The sequence below is a fragment of the Gopherus evgoodei genome, chromosome 16 (assembly GCF_007399415.2).
Source record: "Gopherus evgoodei ecotype Sinaloan lineage chromosome 16, rGopEvg1_v1.p, whole genome shotgun sequence".
Classification (NCBI taxonomy): Eukaryota; Metazoa; Chordata; order Testudines; family Testudinidae; genus Gopherus; species Gopherus evgoodei.
Window position 1 is genome coordinate 3,571,625 of NC_044337.1, and position 14,661 is coordinate 3,586,285.

General features: G+C 49.2%; 1 protein-coding gene across 4 annotated transcripts in view; it reads left to right on the plus strand.

Annotated features, from left to right (window-relative positions):
- Positions 1-14,661, plus strand: part of RGS3 (regulator of G protein signaling 3) — a 232,180-nt gene that overhangs the window by 90,207 nt on the left and 127,312 nt on the right. For all 4 annotated transcript variants that reach the window (XM_030535444.1, XM_030535445.1, XM_030535446.1 and 1 more), the window contains one exon: positions 10,264-10,454. In XM_030535444.1, coding sequence (XP_030391304.1) covers positions 10,264-10,454 — 191 coding nt within the window. The remainder of the gene's footprint in view (positions 1-10,263; positions 10,455-14,661) is intronic.

The following is a 14,661-nucleotide window of genomic DNA, read 5'->3' on the forward strand; positions in this document are numbered from 1 at the left end:
TTTCAAATCAGTCTTTCTGAAGCAGTGTCAGGTGTGCAGAGTCCTGGGCCGCGGAGTCAGGACAGGCTTGCTTGATGCAGGCCCACATTAGTGCATCCAGTCTAGTTTTAATGCAAAACCACTTGTAGACATGGGCCAATGGGGCAGATGTAGCTCCAGCGTTTAGCTTGGGCTTGCTAACAGGTTATACTAAAGACGTGGTTTTCTAGAGCCAGCATTTGTGAGAAGCTGGAAAAGTCTTATTGTCTTCTTAACAATCAGCCCTGTAGTCCCAGCGTGTTTGGCTGATTGTAGCATGTTCTGCAGCCCTGAGTTCCTCTTTCTGCACTGCTGTCTGCAATACAGGAGGCCAACGACTTGCTTGCCAATGGACTCATGAAAAGTGTCTGCTTTCCCCCACTTCGCCTCTCTCCTCTTTATCATAACAGAACAAATCCCAGAGCCAGAGGATATTCATGTAAGATACACCTAGTATGGGAACAGAGAGGCTCTGGGCGGAGAAATTATCTCTCTGCCTGTCCTTTGTGCATGGGTGTGCGGCTTCTCCTTGTGTTTGGTCTATTTAATACCTCAGGCAGCCAAGCTACTGGGTGATCTGTGCTGCTCGTGGCCTTGAAATGCCTGGGTTCTGTTGGGAGACCAGACTCCACATTATGGCAGCTCAGTAAAATGTTCCCAAAGCAATGGAAAAAGCTAGCCAATACCAAGGGATGGAGGGTTTATCCTCGAGAATTCCAACTGCAGACCTCAAGCTGCTGCTGGGGTTGGGAGAAGAAGAGGGTGGATGGACAGTGGTTGCAAGGGGAAGGTGTGCGTCTCAGTGAAGGACTTCAGTTAGTGGAGCTCAGACCTGCAGACCCAGCTTCTCCTTTCGCTAGGGCTGGGTGAGCAATGCCATACTAGCCGTTCTCTGTGGGCACCGGCCCCTTGCTTGAATCCCCCCGGTCCTGCAGCTCTGTAGCCACATCAGCAACTCCTTCAGGCAGCCACTGAACCCTGAAGCTGGCGGCCAAAGGGGTTAACTGCATGCGTGTGAGCTCCCTGCTGGACCTCAGACTCCTGTACAGCAAGGACAGGCATGTCTTCAAGAGCCCCCTGGCCTGGGGGCGGAGGGAGGCCAGGAACCCAGCCTGTGCAGGGGGGCGGATTGTTTGGATAAGTGTTGGTGAGGACAGATGTTGCTGAGCTAAAGAGAGTTTCTCCTGAGCTTGCTGAGCTGAAATGACCAGTGTAAACACGGAGACTCAGGGAGGGGCTCTCGACGCAGAGCAGTCCCAAACGTGTGTGTTTCAGACTAAGCCCAGCACAGGTAAGAGAATTGGAAATGCTCAGCTGGGTACATACTGGATGCTGGAAATCACCGTTTTCATCTCGGAGAGCTTCACACAGCTGCCATTGCCGGGGAGCAGCAGGCCTTGCACTCTGGCTTCTCCCAGTGATCTGGATAGACGGTGGGGTTGTTATCTGCTTGGCTCCAGGGTAGCTTGAGAGCTCAGCTCTGGGGGTGTCATGGGGCTGCGGCTCTAGGTGTGGGCTAGGACGAGAAGTTCTCTATGCTTCTCTAATTGAACAGTCTCCTCCTGGCACTGGGGCAACTGTCCATGCAAGTTTTCCAGCTCTAAAATTTTGTACTGAGTGTAGTTATTGGCCAGCCCGCTTAATAGATACAATGTGGCAGCTGGAAAGCTCTGCAGTGGAAAAGCTGGGTGACAGCTGGAGAATTCAGCATGTGTCCCAAGTTTCCAAGACCCTGTGCAGGTTTCCCCAAGCTCTGAATTCCTTCAGATGGGAGATTTCACTTAGCTGAAACCTGAGCAGGCAGGGGGACACTTGTCTTGTGGGTTATTAACCAATCTGCCACTGCTGACCCTGTGAAGAGAGTGTCCTTGCTATGGGGACCTCCCTGTTGCAACAGGAGCCTGGTTAGGAAGAACCAGGATTTTCCCCATAGTGTTTATTTTTAATTAGCATCTGCAATTTGTTTACCGAGCAGGGGAGAGAAAACGCCAGTTAATCTGAACAGAGATTAAACAAGCAAACACTGGAGCTGTTGTCACCTGTCATATTGCAAGGGTAACATTGCTTTGGGCATGTTGGCTGCCTCCCCAGATCAGACCAGAGACAATTAGGAAACTACTTTTGATGGGTGAAGAATTTTTGAAGTGAAATGAGGAGATTTAGCAATACGGGATAAGAGCCAGTTGCCAGCCTGTAGTCTCCTTGCCCTTCAGTGCCCGGCCTTGAGCCCATCTCTCATTGTTTGTTTTGATCTGGCAGTCAGACTGTTAGCAAAGGGAACATGGAATGAATTAGAGAATCTCTGTAGTTAGAGCTGGGAACAACCTGGCAGGTAACTGAGCCCACCGCCCCCATCAGGGCAAGGTACTGGACAAAGCGGAACAGTGGGTGCTGCGAATACAGTGCAGTCAGTCTCTCCTGGCATTTATCTAAAAGCAAACACACTACTGCCTAATGGTTAAGGGAATATGTAATCATAGAACCAGAGGGTTAGAAGGGATCACAAGGGTCAGCTACTCTAACCCCCTGCCAAGATGCAGGATTTGTTGTGTCTACACCAGTGGCTCTCAACCTTTCCAGATGACTCTCCCCCTTTCAAGAGGCTGATTTATCTTGCGTGCCCCCAAGTTTCACTACACTTAAAAACTACTTGCTTATAAAATCAGATATAAAAATAGAGAAGTGTCAGAGCCACACTGTTACTGAAACATTGCTGACTTCTCATTTTGTCTGTATGAAATTTTAGTTTGTACTGATCTTACTAGTGCTTTTTACGTAGCCTGTGATAAAACTAGGCAAATATCTAGATAAGTTGATGTACCCCCTGGAAGACCTCTGTCTGTGTACCCCCAGGGGTATGCATACCCCTGGTTGAGAACCACTGGCCTAACCCATCCAAGGCAGATGTCTGTCTGGCCTTCTTTTGAAAACCTCCAGTGAAGGAGCTTCCACAACCTTCCTGGGCGTCTGAGCCATTGTCCTGCCGTAAGGTCTCCCATGTAGCCACTCTCCTGTCAGCATAATTAAGCCATCCCAACAAGCGGAGTTAGCTATGTCGGCAGGAGAGTGTCTCCCGCTGGCATAGGGCTGTGCATACCTGCGCTTCTGTCGGTGAAACTTATGTCGGTCGGGCTGTGTGTGTTTTTTCACACCCCTAATTGACAAAAGTGCTAGTGTACTATCTTCTGTGCTGTAGTTTGAACCTACTGCCTTTTGTCCTGCCCTCTGTGGCAAGAGAGAACAACTTTTCTCCATCTGTTTTATGGCAGCCTTTCAAGTATTTGAAGATTGCTATCATGTCCCCCTTACTCTCCTCTTCTCCAAACTAAACATACCCAGCTCCTTCAGCCTTTCTTGTATGGCTTGTGTTCCATCCCTTTGGTCATCTTTGTTGCTCGTCTCTGGATCTCCTCCAGTTGCTCTACACCCTTTTTATAATGTTGGTTAGACTAGTATTTAGTTTGGAAAAGGTCCTACTTACTCCATGGCCTTATGCAGGAGTGTTTTGGCCTGTTTATGTACAGGATGGTTATCATAGAATATCAGGGTTGGAAAGGACCTCAGGAGGTCATCTAGTCCAACCCCCTGCTCAAAGCAGGACCAATCCCCAACTAAATCATCCCAGCCAGGACTTTGTCAAGCCTGACCTTAGAAACCTCTAAGGAAGGAGATTCCACCACCTCCCTAGGTAACCCATTCCAGTGCTTCACCACCCTCCTAGTGAAAAAGTTTTTCCTACTATCCAACCTAAATCTCCCCCACTGCAACTTGAGACTGTTACTCCTTGTACTGTCATCTGGTACTACTGAGAACAGTTGAGATCCATCCTCTTTGGAGCCCCCTTTCAGGCAGTTGAAAGCAGCTATCAACCCCTCCCCCCCATTCTTCTCTTCCGCAGACTAAACAATCCCAGTTCCCTCAGCCTCTCCTCATAAGTCACATGCTCCATCCCCCTGATCATTTTTGTTGCCCTCCGCTGGACTCTTTCCAACTCAGTACTCCAGATGAGGCCTCACCAATGTCGAATAGAGGGGAATGATGGCGTCCCTCAATCTGCTGGCAATGCCCCTACTTATACAGCCCAAAATGCCATTAGCCTTCTTGGCAACAAGGGCACACTAGTGACTCATATCCAGCTTCTCATCCACTGTAACCCCTGGGTCCTTTTCTGCAGAACTGCTGCCTAGCCATTCAGTCCCTAGTCTTAGTCTGTAGCAGTGCATGGGATTCTTCCATCCTAAGTGCAGGACTCTGCACTTGTCCTTGTTGAACCTCATCAGATTTCTTTTTGCCCAATCCTCTAATTTGTCTAGGTCCCTCTGTATCCTATCCCTACCCTCCAGTGTATCTACCACTCCTCCCAGTTTGGTGTCATATGCAAAACTTGCTGAGGGTGCAGTCCACGCCATCCTCCAGATCATTAATGAAGATATTGAACAAAACCAGCCCCAGAACCAACCTTTGATACCGGCTGCCAACTAGACATGGAGCCATTGATCACTACCTATTGAGCCCGACAATCTAGCCACTTTCTATACACCTTATAGTCCATTCATCCAGTCCATACTTCTTTAACTTGCCAGCAAGAATACTGTGGGACACAGTATCAAAAGCTTTACTAAAGTTAAGGAATAACACATCCACTGCTTTCCCCTCAGCCAAAGAGCCAGTTATCTCATCGTAGAAGACATTTAGGTTAGTGAGGCTTGATTTGCCATTGGTGAATCCATGCTGACTGTTCCTGATCACTTTCCTCTCCTCTAAGTGCTTCAGAATTGATTCCTTGAGGACCTGCTCCATGATTTTTCCAGGGACTGAGATGAGGTTGACTGGCCTGTAGTTCCCCAGATCCTCCTCCTTCCCTTTTTTAAAGATGGGCACTACATTAGCCTTTTTCCAGTCATCCGGGACCTCCCCCGATCGCCATGAGTTTTCAGAGATAATGGCCAATGGCTCTGCAATCTCATTCACCAACTCCTTTAGTACCCTCGGATGCAGCGCATCCGGCCCCATGGACTTGTGCTCATCCAGCTTTTCTAAATAGTCCTGAACCACTTCTTTCTCAACAGAGGGCTTGTCACCTCCTCCCCATACTGTGCTGCCCAGTGCAGCAGTCTGGGAGCTGCCCTTGTTCATGAAGACAGAAGCAAAAAATTCATTGAGTACATTAGCTTTTTCCACAGCTTCTTTCACTAGGTTGCCTCCCCCATTCAGTAAGGGGCCCACACTTTCCTTGACCTTCTTGTTGCTAACATATCTGAAGAAACCCTTCTTGTTACTCTTAACATCTCTTGCTAGCTGCAACTCCAAGTGTGATTTGGCTTTCCTGATTTCACTCCTGCATGCCTGAGTAATATTTTTATACTCCTCCCTGGTCATTTGTCCAATCTTCCACGTCTAGTAAGCTTTTTTTGTGTTTAAGATCAGCGAGGATTTCACTGTTAAGCCAAGCTGGTCGCCTGCCATATTTACTATTCTTTCTACCCATCAGGATGGTTTGTTTCTGCAACCTCAATAAGGATTCTTTAAAATACAGCCAGCTCTCCTGGACTCCTTTCCCCCTCATGTTATTCTCCCAGGGAATCCTGCCCATCACTTCCCTGAGGGAGTCAGCCTGCTTTTCTGAAGTCTGGGGTCTGTATTCTGCTGCTCTCCTTTCTTCCTTGTGTCAGGATCCTGAACTCAACCATCTCATGCCCACTGCTTCCCAGGTTCCCATCCACTTTTGCTTCCCCTACTAATTCTTTCTGGTTTGTGAGCAGCAGGTCAAGAAGAGCTCTGCCCCTAGTTGGTTCCTCCAGCACTAGCACCAGGAAATTGTCCCCTACACTTTCAAAAAACTTCCTGGATTGTCTGTGCACAGCTGTATTGCTCTCCCAGCTGATATTGAGGTGAATTAAGTCCCCCATGAGAACCAGGGCCTGTGATCTAGTAACTTCTGCTAGTTGCCTGAAGAAAGCCTCATCCACCTCACCCCCCTGGTCTGGTGGTCTATAGCAGACTCCCATCACAACATCACCCTTGTTGCTCACACTTCTAAACTTAATCCAGAGACTCTCAGGTTTTTCTGCAGTTTCATACCGGAGCTCTGAGCAGTCATACTGCTCTCTTACATACAATGCAACTCCCCCATCTTTTCTGCCCTGCCTGTCCTTCCTGAACAGTTTATATCCATCCATCCAGTGCTCCAGTTATGTGATTTATCCCACCAGGTCTCGGTTATTCCAATTACATCATAATTCCTTGACTGTGCCAGGACTTCCAGTTCTCCCTGCTTGTTTCCCAGGCTTCTTGCATTTGTGTATAGACACTTAAGATAACTCGCTGATCATCCTGCTTTCTCAGTATGAGGCAAGAGTCCTCCCCTCTTGTGCTCTCCAGCTCATGCTTCCTCCCGGCATCCCACTTCCCCACTTACCTCAGGGCTTTGGTCTCCTTCCCCTGGAGAACTTGGTTTAAAGCCCTCCTCACTAGGTTAGCCAGCCTGCTTGCGAAGATGCTCTTCTCTCTCTTCATTAAGTGGAGCCGGTCTCTGCCTAGCACTTCTCCTTCTTGGAACTCATCCCATGGTCTAGCACCACTTGCCCCTCAAACTCCTTTATCCTTCTTCCCAGAGCCACGTAGTCTGCAGTGATCTGCTCAAAGTCATTCTTGGCAGTATCATTGGTGCCCACGTGGAGAAGCAAGAAGGGGTAGCCATCCGACGGCTTGATGAGTCTCAGCAGTCTCTTCGTCACATCGTGAATCCAAGCTCCTGGCAAGCAGCAGACCTCTCGGTTTTCTTGGTCGGGGTAGCAGATAGATGACTCAGTCCCCCTGACGAGGGAGTCCCTGACCACCACCACCCACCTCTTTCTCTTGGGAGTGGTGGTCTTGGAACCCCCATCCCTAGGACAGTGCGTCTCATGCCTTCCAATCGGTGGAGTCTCCTTCTGCTCCTTTCCCTCAGATATATCATCTAATCCACTCTCCGCATTAGTACCTGTGGAGAGAACATGAAAACAGTTGCTCACCTGTATCTCCATTGCTGGTACATGGACACTCCTCTTTTTTCTTATGGGTTTCAGCTGCAATACAAAGGTAGGAGCAGAAAATGCAGAGCGCTCTGTGATGGTCATAACAGAAATGGCTGGATTCATGAAGTGGCAACTGGAGGGACTGCAACCTATGCAGCCACTTAGCACTGACGCTGCTGCACCCAAGCACTAGGCACTAGCAGAGGGCCATTGCTTTAGGCAAGATTCCTTTGCTAGTAGCTCCCTGGAGTCTCATTTGACCTAAGTCCTAATGGCTGACCTGGGAGATTTCTGCCTGCTTGGTCCTCTCCCTGGTCTATGTGGAACACCAGCCACAGAAGGGGCAGCATCCACAGGGACTAGGGGGCAGCTTTTGGCTGACAGAGAGATGCAGTCAGATCCCTTTGGCAATCAGAGACTAGCCTGCTCCCCAAACCAAAAAGCAGGTCCAGGCCTTTATTGGGATGGCGGGGTACTATCGAAGGTTCGTGCCCCACTTTAGCACCATAGCCGCCCCCATCACTGAGCTGTGCAAGAAGGGGAAGCCAGACAAGGTGGTCTGGACCGAGCAGTGCCAGCAGGCTCTCCGGGCGCTGAAGGAGGCTCTAGTTAGTGGCCCAGTTCTGGCAAACCCAGATTTTGACAAGCCCTTTATGGTGTTCACTGATACCTCAGACACGGGACTGGGGGCGGTGTTGATGCAGGAGGATGAAAAGGGGGAGAGACATCCTATCATGTACCTGAGCAAGAAGTTGCTACCCCGGGAGCAGAACTACGCGGCCATCGAGAAGGAATGCCTGGCCATGGTGTGGGCCCTTAAGAAACTGGAGCCATATCTCTTTGGGCGACACATCACCGTGTACACCGACCACTCTCTCCTGACCTGGCTGCACCAGATGAAAGGAGCCAACACCAAGCTCCTGAGGTGGAGTCTGCTCCTGCAGGACTATGACATGGACGTGGTCCATGTGAAGGGAAGTGCCAACCTGATAGCGGACACGTTGTCCCGGAGAGGGGGCCCTGAACTTCCCCAAGGTCACTGGGCAGAGTGACCCCACTCAGTTAAGTCTCGAAGGGGGGAGAGATGTGATGGAGTAGGGACTGTCTGTGTGGGGGATGGGAGAGCCAGGGATTACTTTAGGTGAGGGACCAGGACCTAAGCCTGTAACCTGAGCCAGGGAGCAGGGAGGTGTGTCAGCACCTTTGCCAGGGAAGCTGGACATAGGAAGGAACTGGCTGGAGGGAGTGGAGTTTAGTTTCGGTTTTTGGGCTGGGTGGTTGGAATTCAGGGGGCTAAGCTTCCTGAGCCCCAGAAAGACTTGATTGAGCAGTCCTGGCTGTGCCTACAAGCTCTGCTGTAACCTGCATTCCTGTTGTCCAATAAACCTTCTGTTTTACTGGCTGGCTGAGAGTCACTGAGAGTCCCAGGAAGAGGGGTGCAAGGCCAGACTCCCCCACACTCCGTGACAGGGTTACATCTACTAAAGCAGAGGGCGGGGTGACACGGATAGGCTTCTGGATCGCATTAATCCCCCTCAGCTGTATAGTGCACGTCTCTTGCTTCTCTGCACCCAGGCCTCTGACTGTGGGTGTGGGGAAGTGCTCCCAGCAATCTGCAAGGTTCTGATCTGTCTAAATTGTGCCATTAGTGAGGAAAGAGTGGGTTGATATCTAAGCAAAGCAGCCCCCAAACCATCTTCACAGTACACACAGAGTACCACCGACTCTGCTACCTGTCCGGAAAGAAAACTAATGAAGTTGGTCAGATTTCCTGAGCATGACGGTGAAATACGATGCTTAAAAACTAAACCTATGTGGGCTGGGTGCTGCCAGTCTCTCTCACAACGAGTCGTCACTGACGTGTACATTCGCCATGTCTAAGCAGCTGTAATAGCCACGTGGTCGCTTTGGAGAGGCCTGGGGTCATTCAGATACTTACAGAGAGATTTACAAATCCATTTTTCTGACATTTATTCTGGCGTCTCCCACCCCGAGCAGCTTCTCAGAGTTGCAGTTAAAAGAGTGACCTGCCTGAGAATGTTTTCTTCTCCTGATAATGTGAAATCTGCTCCCCAGGCCCCAAATACCCTAGGACTGGGCAAGATTCAGTTCTGGACCAGGGACAGGATTTCTGTATGAAAAAATGTCACAGCTTTGACATCCATCTGGGCTAGGCCTGGGTGCTTCTTCCTCTGAAGCATCAAGACTGGCCCCAGCCAGAGACGGTACATTGGACGGGGTGGCACCGAGGATTCTCTGAGGGGTGTGGCTGGCTGGTTCTTGTTCATATGCTCCTGGTCTAACTGATCTCCATATGTTGAGTTGGCAGTGACCTGCGGGGGTTTGATTGGCTTCCTCTGCAGCATGTGGATGTGGGTCACCTGCCAGGATTATCTCACGTAATCATTTCCTGGCCAGAAGTCCAGTCTCCTGCAGGCTGTGATACTTTGGTCTCAGTTCGGGTGTTGGGTTGAGTGTGCGGGTGCTGAATGGTATCGGTGGCCCGGGATATACAGGATATCAGACTACACGATCTGATGGTCCCTTCTGGCCTTAAACTCTATGACTCTTTATCCTATTGAGAAGGGGAATGTCCATGCTTAGCAATGGGAAGAAGGTCCGAAGGTAGGGGACAGTTGTGGGTCTGTTTACACGCATGTTTAGAGCTGTTTTGCATCTGTTAGTTTTTATGAGTTTGAGCCCTGCTCTGTTGGATACATACAGCAAATAATGCCAATTACATTCTTTAAAACTCGAAAACATTTGCAAAATATATTTGACAACATATGGTGTATACAAAATACAAGATGGGTGCTGAGCTACTGACTGGGTTTTATTGGCATTTAGCTGGGATTTTGCAGTTCACGAGTAATGTGACCATTTCACATCAGTGCTGATAAAACCCTTGTACAAACCACCCACTGTGCTGTGCGTGTGAGTGTAAGTCATAGAGCCAGATCCTCAGCTGGTGTAAATCTGTTTGTGCTACGTGAGGATTTGGCCCCATGTTTTGATTAATCTTTGGCTCACTCACTCAGCAGCTCCATGCACTACAATGCTGAGTGGTTATGATAGCACAGACACTGATTCCCTGCAGTTCTCAGTTTGAGTTACTCCCCTTTGCATTATCAGCGATGTCAGGAATTATAATGACAGAGTGGACTAGACCCTTGCAAATTCAGTTCTCGCTCTCTCTCCTTTGCTTTCTTTTGGCTTCTCACGATCCCAGGAAATGCAGGAAAAGGCAAATCTCATACGGGATCCGGACGGAAATCCAGGCTGATGAAGACAGTGCAAACTATGAAGGGCTATGGGAATTACCAGAACTGCACCATTGTGAGGCCTCATATCCCGCACTCCAGCTACGGCACCTATGTGACACTGGCCCCCAAAGTCCTCGTGTTCCCTGTCTTTGTGCAGGTAAGCTGGCCCTTCCCGGCACATCTGGAAACCAGGCTGTATGGCCGGGGGGACTGACTGAAATCAGGATGATTTAAATCACCAAGTGCAAAGCCTGGATTTAAATCATCAATTTTAATCAGCTTTTCCAGTTATTGTCTAAAGAAAGGTGCTTTGTCTCTGACTGCTATAACTGATCAAACATGTTGATTTATAACCAAAGAGTGCCTTTACACTCGAGTTGGTGCATCTTTTTGCAACCTAGCAGGGGACACAATAACACTATAGCAAGGTACACAGTTATTTTTATAGCCTAATGTCAGATTCTTATCAATTGTACATTTAGTATGTTAGAAATGGGGAATGATGTACTGCTTATTTATGAGACAATAAACTTTTGGCTCATGATTTGTGCCAAACTGCATTAGGGTGGTAACAGGGATTTAATTAAACACACAAAGCCACATATAACATTTATTTTGATTAAACAAAACAATCTTAAATGTTTTGGATACGTACATTTCTCTTATCAAAACCTGTTTCACATTCACAACTGAGTTATAAGAAGTTCAAGCCTTAACATATTTTATATTAAATTCAGATTTCATTTAAACAGGTTTATTTAAAAAAAAGAAAAACGTAATTTAAATAACTAAATTAAACAATCAGATTTTTCCCTGTTTACCCAGCCTGGTGTGGCCCAAAGGCAGCCCATGTATCACAGACTCTCCCTGCACGTGCTAACTTAAAGTTCTCTAACAAACTGCAGTGCTGCCTGCTCTTTGTGCCAGGGAATGTGCCTCACATCTCTGTCCCATTGTGGAAACTACTTTTCCTTTAATCTCTTCATTCACCTCTGTGCCTCAAAGACCCACTCGTAAGCCACCATGTACCACTAGAATCGACTTTCATCGAAAGTCTTTGGTCAGGGAACTGAGCTGTTGGCTGTAGGAAAAGACCCTTGTCCACGTGCTGTGCTGCACTCCGGGGATGGCACCTGCCAAGCACAGCCTCTTGGCAGGAAGCGCAGAGTTCGCCGCCAGAGTTTGAGTGATGACTGTAGATACTGTCATAGAAGGGAAAGAAATCCTCCATGCAATGTGTACCAAAGAGCTGGATCCCTCATCATGTTCAGCTTCCCCCTCCTAGTATTGTCTAGCATTCAGTGCAGAGCCTCTCTAGGGAACTATGTCCTGCTCTTGTAAGGGGATGGACTTGCTGTTGCAATGGACTTCTCCGTCTCTAGCTTCTGTGGTTTTCATTGTAAAAAGGCAGCTTTCCACCTTTGGTGCTTGGCTGCTTCAGCCATTTGAGGGAATCCTGACCAGTCAAGCCTGGGTTTCGACCACTGAGTTCTCATTACGGAAGGTACCGAATGACATAGCTGCTCATGGCTGCAAGGTTAGGGTGACCAGACAGCAAGTGTGAAAAATTGGGATGGGGGTGGGGGGTAATCAGGGCCGGCTTTAGCCGATTCTCTCAATTCCCCAGAATCGGGCCCCGTGCCTAACAGGGCCCCACTCTGGGGGGTCTTCGGTGGCATTTCGGTGGCGGGGGGTCCTTCAGTGCCGCGGGAGGTCCGCTGGTAACGCGGATTGGGCAGCACGCCTGTGGGAGGTCTGCTGGTCCCGCGCCTTCGGTGTATCCGCCGCTGAATTGCCGCCGAAACTGCGGGACCGGCAGACCTCCCACAGGCGTGCTGCCAAAAGCCGCCTGCCTGCCGCCCTCCCAGCAACCAGCAGGCCAACCCCCACAGCTTGCCGCCCCAGGCACGCGCTTGGTGTGCTGGGGCCTGGAGCTGCCCCTGATGCTGACTCAGTTTGCAGCTTCTGGGATGAGCCCAGCCAGTTCCATAATCTAGTTTTCAAAACAAGTTCGCTTCCCTATCACTGTCTTCCACAGCACAACTACTGCATGTGTATTGCATGCGTTATCTGAACTCACCGTGCCCAAGCAATGGGTGCATTCATGGTTTGTCTTTAAGGGTATGTCTACACTACGGGATTATTCCGATTTTACAGAAACTGATTTTTGGAAACAGATTGTTCAAAGTCGAGGGCACGCGGCCACACTAAGCACATTAATTTGGCGGTGTGTGTCCATGTACCAAGACTAGTGTCGATTTCTGGAGCTTTGCACTGTGAGTAGCTATCCCATAGCTATCCCATAGTTCCTGCAGTCTCCCCCGCCCATTGGAATTCTGGGTTGAGATCCCAATGCCTCATGGGGCAAAAACAGTGTCGTGGGTGATTCTGGGTAAATGTCGTCACTCAATCTTCCCTCCGTGAAAGCAATGACAGACAATCATTTCGCGCCCTTTTCCCTGGATAGCCCGGGCAGACGCCATAGCACAGCAACCACAGAGCCCCTTCGGCCTTTTTTCACTGTCACCATATGTCTACTGGATGCAGCTGGCAGAGGCAGTACTGCAGCGCCACACAGCAGCATCCCCTTGCCTTTGCAAGTTAGCAGAGACGGTTACCAGCTCTACTGTACCATCTGCTGCTTTGCAAGTTGACAAAGATGGTTACCAGTCATACTGTACTGACTGCTGCTGTCATGGGTGCTCCTGGCCAGCCTTGGTGAGGTCAGTTGGGGTTGTCTGCACAAAAATGGGAATGATGCCCAGGTCATTCTCTTCTTTAAGTTTTGTCTAATGGAGAGTCAGTCCTGCCTAAAATATCAGGCAAGCCTACAAAAGAACCAGAGAGGCAAACGGCTGCTCCAGGTCAGAGCCCCAGACATCCCGCAGAAATGATGAGCTGCATGCCATTCTAGGGGTTGCCCCTACAACAACCCCACCCGTTGCTTCCCTCCTCCCCCACCCCTCCTGCGCTACCATGGCAGTTATCCCCCCATCTGTGTGATGAAATAATAAAGAATGCATGAATAAGAAGCAACACTGACTTTATTGCCTCTGCAAGCAGAGATCAAAGGGGGGGAGGGGAGGGCGGTTGGCTTACAGCGAAGTAGAGTGAACCACCATTCTGCACTTGCTCAGCCTGTAGCTGAAAATGGGAATCTGTGACAAGCACCAGGATAAAAGCACAGGCAGGACTGAATCTTCATTTGTGTGTGGGCCTTTGGCTGACACTGGTAAAATACAAAATGTCCCAGGATATGTATGTTGGGGGTCAGTTCTAAATGGCAGCTTTATTTTTTTATTTCCAGCAAAATGTAGAGGTCTAAATATCTGATTGTGAGCCCTGGTAGCAAGGGTGCTGCTGATTGCAGAGAGCAGCCTGAGGCAGAATCCTCCAGCTGGCATGATATTCCAGACAGGACTGAATCTCCATTAGACAAAACTTAAAGAAGAGAATGACCTGGAGTCATTCCCATTTTTGCCCAGGAGCCCCTGGCTGACCTCACCGAGGCCAGCCAGGAGCACCCACGGGAGGATGAAGACGGATACCAGTCCTACTGTACCATCTGCCGTCCGCAAGGCAAGGGAAAAGGATGCTGCTGTGTAGCACTGCAGCACAGCGTCTGCCAGCAGCATCCAGTAGACTTACGGTGACATTGAAAAAAGGCGAGAAATGATTTTTTTCCCTTTGCTTTCACGTGGCGGGGGCGTTGACGACATATACCCTGAACCACCCGCGACAATGTTTTTGACCCTTCAGGGTTTGGGAGCTCAGCCAAGAATTCAAATGGTTTTCGGATAGTGCGGAAGCTGTGGGATAGCTACAGTTGTCAGTCGCCCCTCCCTCCATGAGCGTCCATTTGATTCTTTGGCTTTCTGGTACACTTGTCTCAGCTCTTTAAGTTTCAAGCAGCACTGTGTTGAGTCCCTGTTGTGGCCTCTGTCCATCATGGCCTTGGAGATTTTTTCAAATGCTTTGTCATTTCATCTATTGGAACGGAGTTCTGATAGAACAAATTCATCTCCTCATACAGAGATCAGATTCAGCATCTCCCATGTGATCCATGCTGGAGCTCTTTTTTGATTCTGGAACTGCATGGTCACCTGTGCTGATCAGCGCTCCACGCTGGGCAAACAGGATATGAAATTCAAAAGTTCGCAGGGCTTTTCCTATCTACCTGGCCAGTGCATCTGAGTTCAGATTGCTGTCCAGAGTGGTCACAATGGTGCACTGTGGGATCGCTCCTGGAGGCCAATACCATTGAATTGCGGCCACACTAACCCTAATTCAAAATGGCAATATCGATTTCAGCGCTACTCCCCTCATCGGGGAGGAGTACAGATATTGGTATTAAGAGCCCTTTA